At 47.5% G+C, this 22,529-nt stretch overlaps 1 protein-coding gene across 1 annotated transcript; it reads left to right on the forward strand.

Moving 5' to 3' along the window:
• The first annotated feature begins 3,724 nt into the window (after window positions 1–3,724).
• On the forward strand, window positions 3,725–20,041 carry Fam83a (family with sequence similarity 83 member A). Its single transcript, XM_036208369.1, has 3 exons — window positions 3,725–3,916; window positions 5,829–5,953; window positions 19,465–20,041. Exons 1-3 carry the CDS (start codon window positions 3,725–3,727, stop codon window positions 20,000–20,002), a joined length of 855 nt encoding a protein of 284 aa, XP_036064262.1. The 3' UTR covers window positions 20,003–20,041.
• Window positions 20,042–22,529: the final 2,488 nt, after the last annotated feature.

Genomic DNA, 22,529 nt, shown 5'->3' on the forward strand with positions numbered 1-22,529 from the left:
ATTGGGGTCCAGCCCCAACCTGTCAAAGGGTTCTTGGTGGGAGGAGTGAAGAATTGAGAAATAATAGGAAGAAATACAGACATAGACAGAGACACAGGATAGCTTTGGGAGGGCCCTGGGTCAATACCCCATCATCCCAAGTTTATTCATGATGGGCTTTTTATACATCAGCAAGGGGAGGGGCAAAAGACACCCCCCCTTCAAAGTCTAGATATAAAGTACCAATAAGTGTAGACCCTTAAAAACACTTGGTAACCACATCTTTGGCCAAATCATCCTATTATGTAGCCCTGTCAGAACCCCAGTCAGAAACCTCAGGCTTTCTGACCTTGAGTAAGGGCCCCTACATGACTTAACATTTGTCGAGATTTGGCTTCACAAGGTTCTGAGGAATGCTGGCTTTTAACTGACCGCCAGGAACCCTCCTATAGTCCAGTTTAAGCTCCTTTCTGGATATTTGGACTGCCGTGGGGAGTCTGGGGAACTGGAGTTTCCTTTGGACCTGGCAGACTACTGCTAGTTCCTAGCAGGTCCTCTCAATGGTGTGGGGACCCTGTGTTGATTTCCAGGGCCACCAAAACATCTCGGCACAGATTTGGTGGCTTAGAACAAAGGGAATTTATTCTCGAGCAGTTCTGGAAGCCGGAATGATGGAATGGTGGCACCCGCCAGGCCATGCTCTCTCCAAACTCCAGAAAGAATCCTTGCTCACCTCGCCCAGCCTCCAGAAGCTCCAGGCCTCTTGGCTACCCAACTCAAATCTCGGCCTCCATCTTCACACAGCCTCTCTCTCTTCTTGCATCTCTCCTCTGCTAGCTTTAATTTGGTCACAGGGTCTATGTAGCCCAGGCTGTCCCAGGCTCTGTGATCTTCCTGCCTCAGCTAAAACTCCAGTCTTGCACCATGAAACCTCACTTCTTCTGTGCCTCTTGTCATTGGATCCAGGGCCCGCTGAGTAATCTGGGAAGAACTCACCTTGACATTTCTCACTTAATTCCATCTGCAAAGACTTTTTCCCAATAAGGTCTCATTCACAGGTCCCAGTGATTAGGCTATGACCATATATTTTTGGCGGGGAGGAACCACAGTTCAATCACTATACCATCTAAGGTGACACCTCCCCACCCCAGGCAACAAGTAGGGAGTTTAAGAATAGCAATTCAAGCCGGGCAGCAGTGGTACACGCCTTTAATCCTAACACTCAGGAGGCAGAGCCAGGCGGATCTCTGTGAGTTCGAGGCTAGCCTGGTCTACAGAGTGAGATCCAGGACAGGCACCAAAACAACACACAGAAACTCTTGGGGGGGGGGGGGAAGAAAAGCAATTCAAGCCAGTTACTGGCCTCAAATGAATCTAGCTGGAAGCCCACCCCAACAGGAAGCAAAGAAGATAAACCCAGATACTGTGCAGCCATCTTGCAAACATCCATAACCTAAATCAAGATGCCTTGTTTTTTGGGCGGGAGAGATGACTCAGAGGTTAAGAGCACTGACGGCTCTTCCAGAGGTCCTGAGTTCAATTCCCAGCAACCACATGGTGGCTCACAACTATCTGTAATGAGATCTGGCACCCTCTTCCATATACATAATAAATAAATAATCTTTAAAAAAAAAAGATGCCTTGTTTTATAAATCTATCCCATCTGTCACTTTCTCACCAACCCTGTCTCAGAGGAACACCTCTGCTGCCCTAGAAAGGACATGCTCTCTTCTGTCTGTGCCTTGGAAGGGAAGTATTTATCTCACAGCAGAGAAAGAAGGTCCTGGCCGTTTGGGCTCCTATATGTGTACTTTACAGCCTTTCCGTTATGTGGCATCAGCTGTGGTTTTAATGGATTATGGGCCTCACTGCTCAAGAGCAAGTTCTCCATTGTCCCCTCCCTTGCACAGATACACGCATCAGCTAAGTAGTCATCCCCACACAGGTCCTGGCCACCTCCTTGGCCCACCAACAAGATGAGGTATTCTCTTTCCTTGCTAACTCCCAGTTCTTTGGTGCTTTAAAAACAAACAAAACAAAAACCATTGTCACGGGGGCCTTTTGACTCAGGCTCGTAATCCCAGCACTTGGGAAGATCTCAAGTCACTGCTTGCCTGGGCCACACAGTGAGGTCAAAGCAAAACGAAACTGAGAAAACACACACACACACACACATACACACATACACGCACACACTCACCCACATGCACACGCACACGCACGCGCGCGCACACACACACAATGTATGTGCGTATTGTTGGTAAGAGGATAAAACAATATTGTTGTAGCTATGCTAGCCACTTGTCTCCATGTTATGACAAAACTTCTGACAGAAACAACTCCCCAAAGTTCTGCAACCTCCTCAAACTCCCCTCAATCTGGTGACCAAGTGTCCAAGCATATGAGCCTGTGGGGGACAGTTCACTGGCCAACGTCACATCTAATGTTGGAGAAGAAACTCTCCACGCCCCTGCTGTCAGGGCTACGAGTTTGGCTTAATCTGTCTATGATGTTCTACTCACCGTCACAGTGGAAGATGACGATTGGGGTTATTATGCTGTTTTTCACTTTATTCATGACTTACACACCTTTGTTGAGCACTTATTATTCAACAGGCCTTACTTCAGACCACAAAGATGCTACTGTGCCTTGCAATTTTAACACAATCATAATTATCTTTTTGTTGTTGTTGTTTTGTTTTGTTTTTTGAGACAGGGTTTCTCTGTGTAGCTTTGTGCCTTTCCTGAAACTCACTCTGTAGCCCAGGCTGGCTCGAACTCACAGAAATCTGCCTGGCTCTGCCTCCCGAGTGCTAGGATTAAAGGCGTGCACCACCACTGCCTGGCTTCATAATTATCTTTTTAAATGGCTTCCTAATAATGGAATTGTCACTATACTGCCAGTTAGGTATTAGGAAGGGAATAAATAAATCCCACAAACTAAGGGAGGAGATCTGTTGACATTCTTTATGGAAAGGTTAGAAGTAGATTGGCACAGTTATACCGCTGTAATCCCAACACTCAAGGGGCTGAGGCAGGAGGATGGATTTGGCTTCAGGTATGGCTGGAACCAGGTATTCAGGAGCTGCTGAGGATCCATGGCCACTGCCTGGCCTTGCTTCCTCCAGGCTGCCTTCATTTCTGTGTGTGCTTTCCACAAGGGACAGTACACTGGACACCAGTGTCCTTAGCACACCAGCTACGAGCTAAGCAAGTCAGTGGAGGAACAAACAAATAAAACCAACTCGACAAGTTGTCCTCTGACCTCTACATGCACATAATGGCATGCTCGCACATGTGTGGAGAGAGAGAGAGAGAGAGAGAGAGAGAGAGAGAGAGAGAGAGAGAGAGAAGGAAGGAGAAACATAAATAAGTGAAATTTTAAGGAGATGAAGAACAGTTGAAAAGCAGAGGGCACGCGTGCCTTCTACTGAGAAGTAAGGCCTGTTGAGTAATGGCTGAGACTATGCGACATTGATTTTCTTTCTCTCCTCTGAGCCAGTTTGCCTTTCTGTCACTTCCTTACTCTCTTCTCAGCTTTCCCCTCAGCACAGAGACATGTGCCCAGGTTGGCAGGGTGGGACCAAGTCAGGTGCAGGACCTCCCTCGTCTCTTCCTTCCCTTCCTCTAATCCCGCCCAGTCGGACCCTCCCCAATCTTACCGTCTCCCCTCTGGCTCCCTGAGACGCACCGGGATTTAGGAAGTTTGGCTGAGGTCTTGTAGCGCGGCCCTGACTTCTCTGCTAATGGAGCCCTCTCTCCTGGCCCAGGTCCTGGCCATCCTGATGGATGTGTTCACAGATGTGGAGATCTTTTGTGACATTCTGGAGGCGGCCAATAAGCGAGGGGTATTTGTCTGTGTGCTTCTGGACCAGGGAGGTGTGAGGCTCTTCCAGGAGATGTGTGACAAAGTCCAGATCTCTGATATTCATCTCAAGGTGAGGGGCCCGGGGACAGTTCTAAGGGTACCCCGTATCCATCAGATAGGACAGCAGCAGCCCATGCCCCATCGCAAAATCTGAAGAAGGCTTACTTCTTGCTCAAGTTTCTATATAGGTCAACCAGACCTCTTCCATCTTATGCTATACGCTAAGGTGTATGTGGTCAAGAAAGAGAACTGGAGAACTCTGAAGGCTATTGTGAGGCCCTGACCTGGATGAGATGTCCATCATTCCCACCTATAACCCTTTGACCTTGAAGGAATGGAAATCTAGGGCCTGAGAAATTTCAGGGCACCATGAATACCCAGTAAGCAGGCTACATTTTTCTCTCCTCCTCTCAGCTTCGGAAACAAGGTTGTTACACCTCACCGCACAGGGCAACCCTGATGACCAGGAGGATATGTATCTCGAACTCCCTGAACCTAACAGAAAGTTGATGTTTTTAGTTAAATCTTCCCCTAGACACACACATACACACTTCCCTTGCCTGGCAGGAAGGAAAGAAACCCAGAGATAGGAATTTAATTAGTCATGCAACCTTGAGAGCACTGAGTCCAAGTCAAAAGGAAAACCAGCCATAATGTTCATGAATAGGCCTAGCTTAACAACTGATAGATGGTCCCCCTCCAGCTCAAACACAACATTTACCTTCAAAACAAGTCCCCCCACACACACACACACTCACACACTGCCTGGGAGGCAGCCGAGTTCAGAGATCCCTCCTGATGCCATTGTCTACAACCAGTCACTCAGGGTCTGCCTGGTGTTCCCTGGGTCTCTACTCCATGACAAAAAGTCATTATAATAGATTGAGAGAGTCGATGCAGGCCTTGCCTTCACAGACCACACCTACAGAGCAGTGAATATGACCTCATACCACTGAGATGCTGGGAGGATCTTCTGGAGGCATTGGAGTGCCCTTTCTAGAGACTGGTGGCCATGGACAGGCATCACTGGGGTCCTGGCAGTATTCCACAACCTTTGGCCAGAAGCCTACAGTAAACCCCCACATATCCCCCTGCTTTGTCCTTTCTAAAGTCTTCCATGGGGTTCAACTGAGGCATGGACACCAGATGCTGTTAGGGAGACAGGATATAAACAGAATTAGGATTGGAATTGTGAACACATCTTTTCTCCAAATGATCTAGGGTCCATGGTGCCTCCTCTTGCTTTACTGGGCCAATTCTCTGACCAGCTTAGGGTAAGGAACTCATGCCATTAAGGCCACCTATGAACTTGCTTCTTGACAATGCAAGCCTTTTGTGATCTATGAAGGCCTAGACTAGGGCTCCTTGGTCATTAAGCCTTTGTCTTTATTTTATTTGCTGACTTATTTTTGTTGGAATGCTACCCTTTTGTTCCCCATTACCATCTATTGCCAGAGCCATGGGGAAAAAAAAAACCTAGAAAACTAGGCCAACAAAAAAAAAAATGTAAATAATACAAAATCTCTCCAAGCTTAGATAAAATCTTGGTGAACATCCTTCCAATTTCCTATGCAAATTGTCTTGGTGTGTTTGGGCTGCTATAGCAGATTGTCATAGACTGGGTGGTCTATAAACAACTGAGATTTATTTCTTACAGTTCTGGAGGCAGAGAAATCCAAGACTAAGATGTCTGCAAATTCAGTATTTGGTGGGGCTCTCTGCCTTGGGTGTAAATGACTGTCTCACTGTGTCTTCTTCATATGGCGTACAGAATGAGGGAGCTTGCCAGTCTGTGACATAGGGTACTAATCCCCTTTACGAGGCTCCACCCTGGTGAGCCAATTACCTCCCAAACGCCCCGGAACCACTGCATTGGAGATTAGGTTTCAACACAGAATTGGGGGGACAGGTTCAGTCATAGCCCACGTGTTTATCAAGAAACACACAGTTAGTAAATGACACCTTTGCTTTGCTTCCAACAGAACATTTCCATCCGGAGTGTGGAAGGGGAAGTGTATTGTGCCAAGTCAGGCAGGAAATTTGCCGGCCAAATCCAAGAGAAATTCATCATATCAGACTGGAGATTTGTCTTATCCGGATCATACAGGTGAGTACTGGCTTCAGCTGCTGTCAAGGTTTCCTGGCAGTGAAGGGCTGAGGGAGGTGCCAGCTGGACCCCAGCTGCTCCCAGGGCACATAGCTTCTTTCTGTCCACAGAGTTCATCAAATAAATGGGGCAAGAAGCAAGAAATGTGGCCCCTTCCCGGTACTGAAATCAGACACAGAATTCTCTTTTCTCCCTCTCAAGTCTCTTAGGAATTGTTATAAAGCAGTGGATTTGTTTTGCTGTGTGTGGCATGATCTGTTTGTTTTATTTATTATTTTTATTTTGTATGTGTGAGTGCACATGCATGTGTATAGTGTGCGGGACTATTTATGGAGGCCAGAGGTGGTTTTGTCATCTTCCAAGCTCTCCACCTTATCTTTTGAGACAGGGTTTCTCACTGAACCTGGTATTCACCAATGGTTACATTGGCTGGGATCTTCCTGACTCCACCCACCCTGGGTTGGTTTACCGACACATGTGACCACACTTGGCTTTTCACATGGATGCGAGGGATCTTAAGTGAGGTCCTCATTGCTTGCATAGTAGGCTGTTTACTAACTAAGCCATCTCCCTGCCCTCTAATTGTTTTAATACAACCGATTTATTGATCCATGCACAGTTCACCTACTTTAATGTGCAGTTTGCTTCTCCTTAGCTTATTTACAGTGTTGCTTAACCATCATCACTACAGTCAATTATCATCATAAGACACCCCATTCCTACTGGTAGTGGCTGCCCTGTTCCTCCAGCACAATTAGGAACTTGCTCACTAGTCAACCACAAATCTACTTCCTGTTTTAATGACTTGGCCTCATCGAGACTTCTTGTAGGAGTAGAACCATATATGTGGTCTCCTGAGGTTGGCTTCTTTCACTCAGCGTAGTGCGTTTCATTCATCCACTCTGCAATGAATGGACATTCATTCATTGTGCTGTTTCCACTTTTCAAACTTAGTGAGTAATTCAGGTAATAATTCTCATGTACCACCTTTTGTGTGGAGTTACTTTTAAACCTCATGAGTGTGTTCCTAGTGGTGGAATTGCTGGATATTAACTGTGTTTCTATTTGTGATGAACTGATGGAGATTTATTCCGCAGTAGCTGTGTCATGTGTGCTTCTACCAGTAATGTCTGAAGGCTCCAACTGTGGTAGAATATTATTTTAGGGTGTGTTACTTTTGTTTATGTAGCATTTTGTTTAACTCTGTGAAGCTGTGTTACTGTGCTTGTTTAACCTGATGGTCTAATAAAGAACTGAACGGCCAATAGCAAGGTAGGAGAAAGGATAAGCAGGGCTGGCAGGCAGAGAGAACATATAGAAGGAGGAGATCTGGGAGGAAGAGGTAGCCAGAGAAGGAAGAGGATTCTAGGGGTCCGCCACCCAACTACACAGCAAGCCACAGAGTAAGAGTAAGATTTAGAGAAGTAAGAGAATGGGAAAAGCCCAAAGGCAAAAGGTAGACAGGATAAGTTAAAGAAAGCTGGCAAGAAACAAGCCAAGCTAAGGCTGAACATTTATAATTAAGAATAAGCCTGTGTGTGTGTGATTTATTTGGGAGCTGGGTGGCAGGCCCCTCAAAAGAGCAGAAACAACAAACAAGAACATCCAACCTCTCTGATCTTGAGTGGTGTTTGTTACTGATTGTTTATTGCTTGTGTCCCAGCCATCCTGGACTTACAAATGCTCTTTCTTTGTGGGTTTGTGTTGCATTTCCCTGAAGACTGAGGATGTTGAGGCCTTGTTCTTTTGGCCCTTTGCATGTCTTCTTTAGAGGATCCATTTGTCTTCAAACAAGTCAAGACTTGGACACTAAATATCTGGCTATCCACTAAATGCGACAATACTGCAGAATCAGAGACACCACTATGCAGCCAGGTGGAGGCAGCCACCAAGATTCTAGCCAAGGAGAAGTGAGCATAAAGGGAAGAAAATTGGTGGGAGAAAACAAAAAAAATTGGCTTTCTTCTGCTCATTTTAGTACATCATGCTCTTCACAACATTGACATCACTAATATTTGCATAGTGCCTCACTCTACTTGTGTAGCTATACCAAAAATACCATATGTTGGGTAGCTTATGAATAATATAAATGTACGTCTCACAGTCCTGAAGGCTAGGAAGTCCAGGGTAAAACAGGTAGCCACATAATGGCTAACAAAGGCCTATTTCCTGGCTGTCAGACACTGTCTTTTTATAAGTAGCCCTTGATACCTATCATCTAGGCAAAACTCCAAAAAGTCAGAAACTGAATCTTTCCTGGGAAGACCTTGGATTCCCACCCCAAAGATCTGTCTCCCATCTTTTCAGCCAGCAGATTACAGAGAAAAGAGGAACAAAATCTGTCAATCAAAATTTGTCTTGCCTCTCTGGTCAGGTGGTCTACCTTGTCTCTGAAGTTCTGCGTCTTCTCATTAGGATCTCTCTATATAGTGGGAGGGAAGGTGCCCCTACATCAGGGCCACTGAGATTTTCATTCAGCTTGGACCTGGTGCTGGATAAATAGATTGAAGGTCAACTCAGAAATCAAGTATTAACAGGGTATAGGTGCTAAGATACAGGTAGATTCTGTCCTACAGAGTGAAGTACAAATGTGATTTTATACCACTTTCTATGAGATGCCCATAGACAGCATTTTTACTAAGAAAAGCTGTGTTTATACTGCCCCCACACACAGCAAAAGGGATGAGGGAACTCTCTGTAGTCTTTTTTTTTTTTTTTGGTAAGGGCCCGCCTCTGTGGGTTACTTTCCTTGCTGACAGGAACAATTTCAGGGAGGAAGGATTTGCTTGGGCTCACAAATCAAGGGGCTACAGTTCATCAAGAGGGGAAGGCATGGTGGCTGGACTTCACGTACGGCAGCAGAAACTTACAGCAAAGCCCTTTACATCTTGGGTACGTTAATCAACGCTCTCGTTGCTGGGATCAAATACCCGACACAAAGAATGAAGCTTAGGTGAGCAAAGGTTTGTTTTGGCTCATGGTCAAGGGGGATGTCCCTCATGGTGGGAAAAATACAACTGCAGGAGCTTGAGGTACCCGTTGCTGGACAGTCCGGAAGCAGGGAGTTATGGATGCTGATGCTCAGCTTGCTTTCTCCCATCATGATACCACCACAGTTATGGTGGATCTTCCCACCTCCACTAACCTGATTGAGCTAATACTTCCCAGGCTTGCCCATAGTCTTGTCTCTTGTGTGATCCTAGCAAGGTGACAACATTAACCTCCTCAGTGGATCAGGAAGGAGATAGATGTGCAGGGTCAATGCAGGGCTGGGCTGTCATCCTTATGGGCTGACCCCCAGTACCCCCCTTTCTAGCTTGGCCCCACTTTCTAAATCTTCCACAGCCTCCTAAAACAATGCCACCATCTGGGGACCAGAATTCCAACAGAGGAGCTCCTGGGAGGCATTTCAGATTCAAACCATGACAGGCATTTAATCTCATAAGGGCTCCACCTTCAAGACCTAATCACTGTCTGAAGCACCCAGCCCCAATATTGTCACATTAAGGATAAGGATTTTTAACTTGTGGATTTGGGGGAGACATCAACACTGAGTTCTAACACAAACCTCCCTTTTCCGAGACCATTTGTATTAGTCAGCATTTTTACAGCAAACTACCAGAGGCCACTGTGAAACCAAATCAGGAATCACATTGTTCTACATTGTTATTAAGTCTGCATCCCTTACAAGAATAAGTTTCTATTTCCTAAGCCTAATGTATCCATGCAAACCATGTTTTTCAACCTACGCTGAACTTGTGACCCCATGATGTGTGCCCACCCCTTTGCCTTGCTAACCTCCTGAACCTGTGATATATGACTGACCTTTTGCCTAACAAAAATGTATCTTCCCTGATTCCTTGAGAACTCCACTTCCATGGGATGTATTCTTGCTCTTATCCACTCCCCAGGCAGCAGCCCTGAGCTCTGAGTCCCCTGCTCTTCTGTCCAGGTGCTAACAGCCAATTATCCCAGCCACTATTTTCTATCAACCCTGACCCTTCCCCATAAAAGGGAGCTCAAAAGCCAGTGAGCGGCTGCTCTCTGAAATCCCGACTTCGAGAGAGGCAGCTGGCTGGCCAGTTCTAAATATAACTTGCTTTAATCAGACAGTCATGAATTATTTTTTTCCAGGTCTAACACAACTAACTTTATACAGAGAAAAGTTGTATTTGGTTTACAGCTTGGGAAGATTAGCCTGGCCTCTGGTGAAGGTGGGACATTATTGGGACAGGAGTGTGAGTAGAAGCCCACGCTCACATCAAAAACCAGGGCGAGAAACCAAGAGAAGGCAGGGTCACGCTGCTTTTTTTATCATTGTTTTTATTCGTGTATCCATTATAATGGCGTTTTGCTTGTATGCATGTCTGTGTACCATGTGGTGCCTGGAGGGGCCAAAGAAGGCATCGGATCCCCTGAACTGGAGTTAAAGATGGGTGGAGGCCACTCCGTAGTCCTCTGGAAAGGCATCCTGTGCCATTTCTCCAGCCTGCCCACAGTGCCTATTAAGGGCATCCCTCCCCACTTACCTAAGGTTCTCTCCTTAAGCCCCCCTCCTGTAGTTTGCTCTCCTCCCTATACTCTCAATCTACGGAGCAAGTCCTTAATGAATGGGTCTTCAGTAGGTGCTACCCATATCCAAACTGCAGCACCATTATCTGCAAGTTTTCTGTTGTATTTTGACAGTTGCCCTTGATTTAAAAAAAAAATGCCTGAAGTAAGGCGTCTGTAGTTGGGTTCTTTATTCCTATTCCTATTCCTACTACATTAAAATTCATATAACGTGAAATTAATCATTTCAAAATGTTTGACTCGGTGGCAGTTATTAGATCCACAACACTGTACCATCATCACCATTTAGTTATGAAAACTTTCCATCACCCCAAAAAGAAACTCCGTACCTATTAAGAAGTCACTCTCCTCTTCTTCTCCCCTACCTCTCATGACCACTAGTCTGTATTTTGTATGAGTTTACTTCTCTAGGCATTATATAAATGTGTCATGCTCTATGTGGTATTTTGTAGCTGGTTCCTTTTACTTAACATAGTGTTTGGGGGATTCTATCAGCTGGGACATGCATGCCTCAGTATTTTATCCCTTTTAGAGCCGAACAGTAATTCACTGTATGGCTGTACCACAGCTTGCTCAACTGTTTACCCACTCACAAGGATGTTCCCTGTCCCTAGCATCTAACAATGTAAAGTCTGGAGGAAGTTTCACCCAGATACTTTCCTTTCAAATTGGGGCGTGGCTTCTGTGGAGAGAGAAGAGGCAGTTTAGCCAATGGCTGAAGAGCTGACAGTTATGATAACCTGATAAATAGAGTGCACAAATAAAGTGTGCCTTTTAGAACCCATTGGCTGCCTTCCTTCCACGTGACCACAGAGTAGTTATTACATGGATGGTGAAGAAGATGGCCCCCAAAGCATCATATCCCCCCAGGGGTCCCATGCTGGGGGAGAGACCAGCTGAATCTAAGGTGCCAGAGAGGGGTCTCACCTCCCAGGAAGTTCTGATTATTATCTCTCTACTGAATTGTCTGCATAAGCAAGGGCACTGTGAAACCACTGAACAAGACCACTCTGTGGGTAGAAAGAAAGGTTTATTGGGATCAAACTGCCAATGCTGTCTCTCAGTGTGTGTGTGTGTGTGTGTGTGTGTGTTCAGGAACAGCCTGGGAGTTAGAAGAGCAGGATGTGGGGTTGCAGGCCAGAACAAGTTGGGAGGTGGCATGTGGACTTGGACTTGGATCTGTTTGAGTTCATCTGGAGCTGGTTGTTCATGTCTGGAGGTCTCTGTCAGTAGGGCACAGACAAGGGAAGTAATGGCTTTTCCTGACTGACAGAGACACCATTCACATGGTTTGCTGGGAAATGCTGAGTCTAGGTTTGTTTGTTTGTTTGTTTTTCGAGACAGGGTTTCTCTGTTTTTGTGCCTTTCCTGGATCCTGGATCTCACTCTGTAGACCAGGCTGGCCTCGAACTCACAGAAATCCACCTGGCTCTGCCTCCCAGGTGCTGGAATGAAAGGCGTGCACCACCCCGCCCAGCGAGTCTAGGTTTTCTTTATCTGCTAGATGTCCTTCTGTTTACCCAGAGTCCAGCCTAAGCTGAATGCAGACCATCAGGGGCTGCCATTGTCAGCAGCACTACTTGGGGGCCCTCTTTGGACCTAACAATCTGCATGCTTCCTGGATTTTGTTTCATCTTTTCTGTAAAATGTCAATACAAAAGAGGTAGGAAGAAATTAAGATCTTCTCTCTCCCAGTTCTAACAGGAACTGTAAGTAAATTCACCTCCCTTTGCTAATTACTGTCTCCTGGTTTTCTTTTCTTTTCTCTTCTCTTCTCTTCTCTTCTCTTCTCTTCTCTTCTCTTCTCTTCTCTTCTCTTCTCTTCTCTTCTCTTCCCTTCCCTTCCCTTCCCTTCCCTTCCCTTCTCTCTCTCTTTCTCTCTCTCTCTCTCTCTCTCTCTCTCTCTCTCTCTCTTTCAAGACAGGGTTTCTCTATGTAGCCCTAGCTGTCCTGGAACTCACTCTGTAGACCTGGCTGGCCTAGAACTCACAGAGATCCACCCGCCTCTGCCTCCTGAGTGCTGGGATTAAAGGTGTGCACCACCACCACCCAGCTCCTGGTTTTGTTTTCTATGACCACAAGGCACAGATCTCAGATTCCAGACTCTGCTGAGCAGTTTGGAGAGAGCCAATCAGGAGTGTGAATTCCAGGCTGGTCAGCCAACCCTGCAGTTGGAGTGCTGGGGAACTCCAGCAGCTACTGGGAAGCTGGAATTTTCCCGATTTCTCAGCACAGTTGGCTGGGCATGTAAGCATCTCATTGATAAACTGGTTAAGGGAAAGGTTTTTCTTTTTCTTTTTCTTTCTTTTTTTTACTTGCTCGTCATTTGAAAATTTCTCTGGTTTTGTAAACTCTCACAGCCTGCAGTTTCTCTGTGCAGTTGGCACTCACTTGTAAAGAGGTTTGAGAAAACCAAGGTACGTTGGCATTCTTATCATTTAGAATTCTTATCTTTTGTTTCATTTGGTAACTGGAGTAAAGATCGTACACCTGGACCTTTGTTTGCAGACATTTGGTTCTACTTACACTTTACCTGTTCTTGTGGAATAGTGTCCACACCTGGGACTTAACTAGCAGTGTGGACAGACACCCTTGGGTTGTAGGGTATTATTTTGAGCTATTTTCCGTTTCGAGTCTATAAACTTTTCATTAGTACCTGCCTGGGGAAGGAGCTGGACAGGCAGTAAGTTCTGGGTTGCATACATATATCCGTTGACAAAAGCTTGACCTGCCCTTCAAATTCCTGGGAGTCACTTAACATCTTGAGGACACTTCCTTCCTTCCCTCCCTCCCTCCCTCCCTCCTTCCTTCCTTCCTTCCTTTCTTATTTCTTTTTTTAATTAATTCATTTTTTTCATTTATTTTACATCTCCATCAGTTTCCCCTCCTTCTTCTCCCATCTCCTCCCCCTGCTCCCCTCTGCCCCCCATCCACTCTTCCTCTGTTTCTGTCCAGAAAGGGTCAGGCCTCCCATGGGGGTCCACAAAGCATGGCTTATCAAGTTGAGGCAGGACTAAGCTCCTCCCTTTGTATTGAAGCTGGGTAAGGTGACCTAGGATGAGGAACAGGTTCTCCAAAGTCAGCTCAAGCATTTGGGGACAGGTCCCACTCCCACTGCTAGGAGTTCCGTGAATAGGCCAAGCTTCACAGCTGTCACACATCTGTAGAGGGCCGAGGTCTGTCCCATGCCGGCTCCCTGGCTGGTTGGTCCAGACTCAGTGAGCTCCTATGAGCCACATTAGTTGTTTCCGTGGGATACCTCGGAGGAAATTTTCTTTTTACATTTCTTTTTTGAGCTCATCCTTGGCATGCTGAGTTTATGTAATTGTATGTGTTATTCTGTGTATTGGTCTGATATGCTTTTCTGTGTGATGATTGGCTTGAGAAAGACAGAAGTTCTGGTGTCTTCGAAGTAGTCCTGTTAGAAGGCACAATTGGTAAATACTCTCTGCCTGCTCTGGGTGACTCTGGATGACTGGAGCTGTGACAGAGGTGTCAGGATGTCTGCCCCCGGACACATAGTTGCCTTCAAAAGGAATTGCATCAGGAGAGTGTGTCTTGGTCCTGGATGGAAGGGCCTTCGGTATCTTGTTACACACAAGGGTCTAGTCGTCCTGTGCCTTCGGCTACTCTACACCCTTGGGTGTGAGGATTTCAGGAGACACCTAAAGGGGAGTACTCAGCCTACTAGTGACACTCTGGGAAGAAGTCTCCATCAGGAAGCATAACTTACTGATCCAAAACACTTCCTTACCACTGACTGCTTCAGCCATCCTGAGACTCTAACCGTAAGACAGCGAAACTTAATCTGATGCATAATTCCTGGGCACACTAAGTCGCCTCTTCCAGATGCTGTGTTTGCATTTCTTGAGTCTCCATTTCACTAAAGTTGCTATTCCTGGTATATCCTATTTAAAATGTTTTTGCATCATTTTGTAGGCATTTTTGCATAACTTTTAGACTGTAGCTGGAGTGTTAATTAATTGCACAGGCTGTTCCTGTCTTCCTGTTTCTGTTTCTTCTGCCATCTCTTCTAAACAGCAGTTATTCAGGGCCCTGTTAGAGTTCCCACAAGGACGAGAGAGGGTCCATAAGCGATGTCCTTAGGAAATGTGCTCAGGTGGTGGTTGGAGAGATTAAAAAGCAAATAAAAATGGATGCTGTTGCTGAAGGGGCTGAGGGAATCTTAGCCAAAGGACTGTGGCAGGGAGATCAGAGCTGGGCCTGTGCTGTCCTGTGCCATCCTGTGCCGTCCCCTTCGGCGTCAAGGGAAACGCAATCTCCGTTGATCTTTAACTGCTCAAAGTGTGGACCGTTTCACTGTCTAATCCCTGAGTTGGCACCGTGTTCATTTCTGAACTAAGTCAACATAATCTTCTGTGTCACATCATCCCTGAAAATCATAAGAACTTGAGCTTGTGGGCTCATGTCCACACCCAGTGCACGCCTCTCAGCCTGCTTCCTCATCCACACGAAATGGACTAATGCTCCATTAGGTTGTCAGGAAGATCAAGTAAATGACAAGCACAGATACTTAACTGCCTGGCATGAGCTTCACCAAAAGGTTTGGGTAAGATGTTGGTATTAGAACTGGTGTGACAGCTCAGCGGGTAAAGGCACATCTCACATAAGCCTGATGACCTCAGTTCTATTCCTGGAAGCCAGAGTGGAAGGAGAGAACGGACCTCAGAGAGATGTCCTCTCACCTCCATACAGTGCTGTGGCATGCATAGACACACATACACACACACACATCTCAACACACACACATCTAAACATATACACACACACATCATCTCAACACACATTTCAACACACACACATCATCATCATCTCAACACACACACACTAATTTTTTTATTTAAATGAGACTGATGTTAGATATAATGGCTCATGTATGCTGTAATCCCAGCATTGCTGAGGCAGGAGAATTGCTGTGAGTTCTGGGCAGTCTGGGCTACAGAGTGAGACCCTGTCTCAAAACGAAAACAAATTGACATGTACATTCTCCTGTATTGTGTTAGCTATAAAACTCCAGGCAGGGTTTGTTGGATAATGAGTTTGTTTCCTCGACCCCACACACCTAGGTCTCCTATACAGAGCGATCTGCCCTTCTAATGGGTTCTGGTGAACAAGAAAAAGCTGTGATTATTATGAGCACATTAATCAATGACTTGTGGAGTATTATTCCAGGAGATGAGTCCGCTTCCTAGGCCTCACCCCTTCTGTGGGGCTTCTTGGAGGAAAGAGCCAGAGAGTACGGCCAGGTTTCCCGAGACAGTGCATGCCCAACAAGGCAGCAGAGCCAGGCAGCACTGGACACATGTCCACTGCACCGAACGCTAACAACTCTTTCTCAACAACAGTCTGGGGAAGGGAAGAGTCAAGCTCTTTGCCCTGAACCTGTTTGGGCTGTAGAGAAGAGGGTGGGGTGAGAATCGGGGTGATTGTGGAGTTCCACAGCAGTCTACGGGAACCAGGCTTATTGCTCTGCATGGGTTGGGGCTGTAAGCATGATAGGGTGTACAGGGTCAGGTGAAAATCCAGGTACGGTTATTTTGGTTTGGAGCACTGGGGATTGAACCCAGGGTATCACACATGCTAGCCAAATGCACTACCTCTAAACTACATCTCCAGCCCTGTTTTTACTTTTTATTTTGATATGAAGTCAAAATGAATTGTGCAGTCTGGCCTTCCTCCCTCAGCCTCCCAAGGGGCTGAGATTATAGGCCTAGGACACCAGGTAAGGTTTTAACAAACACTGAAATATGTGAAGCGCTTTTGTTTTAGAGAATGGCTTTGGAAGATGTTTCGGATTTTCTCCTCCAGGTGAACATTCACCACTTATAGCCCAACAGCTGAACTCCTAGGCATATATCAAGAGAAGCCGGTCCACATGTATGTGGGAGACACGTATGTTAAGATAGTAGTGTTGATGACAGGAGCTACCCAGAGCCCACCTAATCAGTGAAGTCGTCAAAGGAAAGTATGTAATGGTCAAAAAGGTATAGCAATAACCGGACACATCTTAGCAATGTAATATTAAAAGGAAAATCCTAAAAGATTGCATACATGTTAAAAAAAACAACTAAAATTAAAATATTTACTTTTAAGAATAAATAGAAGTATAAGGCATTATTTCTATCTACGGACCAGGAAAGCAGAGACTGGCAGTGTGGTTTGAATCTAAACTGTCCCCACAGGCTTGTGCTTTAGATGTTGATTCTCCATGGTAGTGCTGCTGTTTGGGAGGGCCGTGGAACCTGTAGGGGGTGGGGCCTCGATGGCGGAACTAGGCTAAATGGGGCGTGCCTTTGAAGGTTACGCCCTGGCCCTGGCTCTCACTGCTCCCCGATGCATCACCCTATGAACATCTCCGCCACAAGTTCCAGCCTCCACGAACACACTGCCATGCCTTCCCTGTGACAAACTCAAATCCTCGACACCATGACTGAAACCAAAGCGGTTGTCCCCGGAGCTGTTTCTAACAGGTCACAGTGATGTAACTGGCACACAGATGCTGTAGTCACAGGACGCATTATGCTGACATGTTCCTAGCTCAGGACCCTAGGATGAGGTTGCTGGGAGGACCAGGCCACGAGGTGTGGGCTGTGACCCAGAGACCAGGCTGGTGAGATGGCTCAGTGGGTAAAGTCGCTTGCTGTGCCAACCTCATGACCTGAGGGCCAGCCTCAGAACCAACCAGTGGAGGAGATTCCGGGAAGGTGTCCTGTGACCGCCATATATGCACCGTAGCAGGACCCTGCCTGCGCTCAGACATGTATCACACACAGCATGCGCAATAATAAATAGACAAGATTTTAAAGGCAGCTACCTTTCATTTCCGGATGAAATTGTGCCAGTGCCATTATGTAAAAAAGGAAAATAAATAGATACGTGAATTAAATAAGCCATCGATAGGTCAGTAAGGAGAGTGGGCCACTAGACAAAGCTTATGATACTTTGCCTTCAGGTCCTAAACACAGCACACAGAAAAAGTCATTCCTTCCCCAGGGTTTAGTGAAAGAAGTGTATGAGCCCAGTAATACATAGGTGCAGAGTGAACAGGGTCACACAGGGACTGGAAGGACCTAAAACAGTGATTCTCAACCTGTGGGTCGCGACCCCATGGGAATTGTATGACCCTTTCACAGGGACCATATATCAGATATCCTGTATATTAGATATTTACATTATGATTCACAACAGCAGCAAAATTACAGTTACAAAGTAGCAATAGAAATAATTTTATGGCTGGGGGTCACCACAGCATGAGGAACTGGATTCAAGGGTCGCTGCATTCGGAGGAAGGCTGAGAAGCACTGGCCTAAGAAGTTCCGAAGGCGTCGTTGGGCTTGTTTTGTGGAACAAGGTACACACCTATGTGTCTTGATCTTGTCTGATTCCAAACACTGCGTGATTGATTTCCCAGGCCAAGCCAAGCCTGATGGTTCACCCCGCTCCCTGCCTCCTGGCTGGCCTGCCCTCAGCCTCAGAGGCTGCCGGTCTCCAGCTGTGGGTGCTCCTGGGTGGGAGGAGAAGTTTAAACAAAGCATCTCAATTGTTCCAAGGATTATCCTGGCTTGTGGGAGCCTGTCCACAGTACTGGGAACCCAACCGGGGTCTGGAGCCAGGGCTGGACGGCAAGGCAGGCAGGCAGGCAGAGGGCTGGGAGCAGAGGCTCTTCCTTGGAGGCCTGTCTCTCATCAGCTCTGGCACGACCCGCACCTTGAGGACTCCGGCTTTTTCTGGTTATCCCTCTGCACCATTCCCTACCCTAGGGATGGCCCATTTGAGTAGGGAGCCTGGCATCCCTCGCCTTCTCTTGATGGGGCATCTCTTGTGTTCTCAGCTTCTCCGGAAATCAAGAAGGTTTTCCATCCAAGATCCAAAAGCACTTGCTAAAATAAGAGAATCATAAAAGTAAGGCATAAATGCCTCAGAGAGTATTTTGTTTTCACTTAAAACCTCTAAACAGGGAGCCAAGACCTGCCCTAGGAGGTGTCCATCCCTGGATGTCTGAGGAACTTTCTTTCGTAAATTGCAGCTGTAATTACTCAGGTTCCTGTGGGCTCACCCTGCATTCCGTTTTGCATTGCTCAAGGAGCCAAATGGGCTAAATCCTCACTGAAGAACTACTATTTACAGCCAGGCAGTGGTGGCGCACGCCTTTAATCCCAGCACTCGGGAGGCAGAGCCCGGTGGATCTTTGTGAGTTCCAGGCCAGCCTGGGCTACAGAGCGAGATATTTATTTATTTATTCATTTATTTGGCGGGGTCCTGTTGGATAGCCCGGCTAGCCTGGAACTCACAGCCATCCTCCTTCCTGAACTTCCTGAACCCTGAGATAAAAGGACAGTGCCACCTCTCTGAGCCTGAAGGGCAGATTTTCATGGAAACACAGCAGGGTCATCCAACACTCTCCATCCCCCTTTTGCCTGTTTGGGGAGCTATTTCCCTAACTGATAAATGTTGGCAGGAGGCAGGTGCCCCATCTTACAGGTGGAAACACTGAAGACCCCCAATACTAGCTCCATCTGGTGACTCCTGAAGGGAGGTAGAGAGGATTCAGCTCTCACTCAGCCATTTTCTGACCCTTGTGGGGTGTCTGTCTGCCTGTCTGTCTGTCTCTGTGTCTATGTGTGCACGCGCAAAGTGGGTGGGTGCGTAGGGGGTGTTAGGAACCTTGAAGCCAAGACTTATTCCGACACCTCAGTGACTCATCTGCGAGCATGTCCTGGTCCCTGGGCCTCAGCGCTGCGGTTTGCAGAAAGGGAGACGAAGCTAAGCAGGGTTCACATAACCAATTATCAGGGCTTCTGCTCAGATGAAGTGTGCCTGCTCGTGCAGAGGACCAGGGGCCCCGGGCGAGCGGCTCTGAGGGTCGCACAAACCCAAGACTGATGCCGTGATTCTTCCCTGTCTCCTCTCCCCTCCAGCTTCTCTTGGCTCTGTGGACACGTGCACAGGAACATCCTCTCCAAGTTCACCGGCCAGGCTGTGGAGCTCTTTGATGAGGAGTTCCGACGCCTCTACGCCTCCTCCAAGCCGGTGATGGGCCTCAAGTCCCCGAGGCTAGTGGCCCCACTCCGGCCCAGCAAGGGTCCAGGAGCCCCCAATGGCCACCTCAGTGGTAGCAGCGGCTCCACCAGTGACCGCACCTCCTCCAACCCCTTCAGCAACCTGTCAACCGGCAGCAATCCCCTCAACCAGAGTGTGTCCACATCCTCAGGGCCGGGCAGTCCGCTGGCCCCCTTCCCACCCGCGGTCCCAAGGGTTCAGCCCTATCACAGCCCCCGGAGAGCTGTGGCCCCACAGGCCCTGTTGGTACCCATGAGGCCCCATGAGGGAGCATCCGCTCCCTACAGCAGCTTCATGGCCTATAGGCCCACCCGGCTGCAGCTGCAGCAGCTCGGCCTGGTGCCCAGGGTGACTCACCCCTGGAGGCCTTTTCTGCAGGCCTTGCCTCATTTTTGAAGGGTCCTTTCCCCTCACTGCCTTCTTTGGGGGTGAGGACTAGGCACTTCTGAATTTTCTGACTCAAAGGCCATGCCTTAATGACCAATAGGATCGAGCCTGATTCCCTGAGAGCTAAAAGCACTAGAGATAGGGTAGGGGGTTAGATTACTGCCTACCTCTGAATGTTCTCAGGCCCGAGACCATCCACTTGACAAACTGTATGAGTTCCTTGGTTTTCCTCAGTAGGCATGGGTAGCCCATTCTAGAAGATTCCAGGGAGGTGGCGGAGAGCCCTTAATGACAAAATGTGACTGAGAATCCCTGTCTTCCAAAGGCCATCCTGGACTTTGATATTGATGTCTACATAGTGGAAAAATGGGTAGATATTTTATAAACAGGATCCACCCCCAAAGACTCAGAAAGGGAAGATTTAGTAACAAGGGCGAGAACATGCTGGATGTTTCTGGTAGGAAATGCCCCTCCCCGGTTCAGTGTCTTAAAACTGGAGTTCCCCGGACCTGATGGACTAGTAATGAGACCCCAGAAACTGTGAGTATGTGGGGCCACCTGAAGCTGCAGCCAGCGGGGATGGACAACCTGATTCCGCATTTTAAGACTCTGGAAGGCCTTGAAGTCTGGGCTGGCTGCAGGGATGTGAGCCATCACGGCTGGAAATGGCCTTCAGCAAGGCCCAAGGCAGCCTTGGACAACTGTTCAAGGGGTCAGCTGGCCCCAGGCGGCCACCTGCCTCCAGGTCTGAGGTCTCTGCTTGTCCTGTTGATGCTCTGAGAAATAAATGTGGAGCCCTCACAAGGCCATCATTCGTTCATTCCTGAAGAATGTGACAGCTACCCCTCTCTGAAGACAGCTGGGGGAGGAGGGGGACAGGTCACAAGATAAACTCCAGCCTAGTCCAGCCAAAAGAAGGCAAGTGCCAGGGGCCTGGAACACACACACACACACACACACACACACACACACACACACACACATCCTGCTAGCCCTAACCCATCACAACAAAACCCTGGGCTTTACTGAGGAGGGCTTAGCAGCCCTGAGGAGTAGAGACTTCCTTCCTCCTGTCCCCCCCTGCCTTATTTATCTGACACTCCTGGCACAGGCAAGGCCGCTCTGGTTTCCGTGCGTTTCCTTTGAAGTCTGTTCCCATCCTCCTTTTACTTTACTTTCTCTTAGTTCCAACAATTAAAAAAAAGAAAGAAAAAATACTCATATTTGGATTCTGATTTTTAAAAATTGTGTATGGTGTGTGTGTGTGTGTGTGTGTGTGTGTGTGTGTGTGTGTGTGTACGCATGTACAGAAGCCAGAGGACAACAATGTGTGTGGCACTCGGGTCTCTTCCTCGCCATGTGGTGCCCAGGGCCCAGGGATCAAAGTCAGGCCTTCTGGGTTGGTGGCAAATTTCCTCACTCTCTGAGCCATCTACCAGGCAGCCCTGAGGCTGCTGTTACACCCTGACACCAGGATAGGATGAAGGTGCAATTACCAGGCCTGGCTGAGTTCTAAATTGGATTTCACAGTTGGCTGAGAAAGTTGAAAGCAGAGAAAGCTCACGGGGTAACAAAAACTCCCAAAGTCTTCACTCTAAGGCCTACCTCCATATACTGGAATGAACTCAGTCCTGGAGGAGGAAGCCTCAGCCAGTTCCTGGCTATTCCCAGCCAGCAGCTTCCCCTGTGCCCTATCACTATGTTAGGCTATTCAAAATATACACTGTCTACTCTGTTGAACCCTCACAGTTTGGTGACAGCCTGCTGGCTGAGAGGTAGGCCAGCTGTGTTCTGATTAGCGACATGTAAGACTCACCTCCAGGCAGAGCCTGTGGTTTGCAGCCAGAGGGGCCTGGCAGGTTGAAACCCTCCTCTACCAGCAACCACAAGCCACAGAATCCCCCTTTCCTACCACCTGCCTTGCAATGGATACATAACAACAAGGAACAAGCCTGTGTCATTTAAGCTACTGGGATGTGGGGTGTTTCTCTTTCGCATCATGGTTCCAGCTTAACCTGACTGATAAGACCTCTGAGACCCACTGGCTTGATATAGTGACATCCTTAGGGATGGCTTGATCTCCCTTCTAGAGACCCGGCTCCCACCGCAGACCAGCCGAAGTTTTCAGCGCCTGGCAGTGGGTGGTGGAAAATCAGATCCAGATGACATCCAAATCTCAAGTCTTGCCAAGCCTGGTCTTGAAAGTGGGATACCAGCCCTCCCATTTTTGGCCACAAGGAGCAGAGGGAGGAGCTGAATCCTCATGCTGAACTCTATTCAGAGAGCCTGAGATCTGAGTTGGCAGGAAAATGGCAACCTTCACATACCACCTCCCACCAGCAGGCTTTACAGGGAAGCTGGGACAAAGGCAGTCAGTCATTCAGGAAATCAGTCTTGCCCCTCTGGCTAAGTGGTCAGCCATATTGTGTAAAGAATATTTTTAGTTATTCCTTGACAATTTTAAACATGTAAACAATGCAAATCCATCATACACACCCCAGTGACCAGCTCCCAGGAACCACCAAGTCCGCTTCCA

Source organism: Onychomys torridus, chromosome 16 (assembly GCF_903995425.1).
Source record: "Onychomys torridus chromosome 16, mOncTor1.1, whole genome shotgun sequence".
NCBI classification, from domain to species: Eukaryota; Metazoa; Chordata; class Mammalia; order Rodentia; family Cricetidae; genus Onychomys; species Onychomys torridus.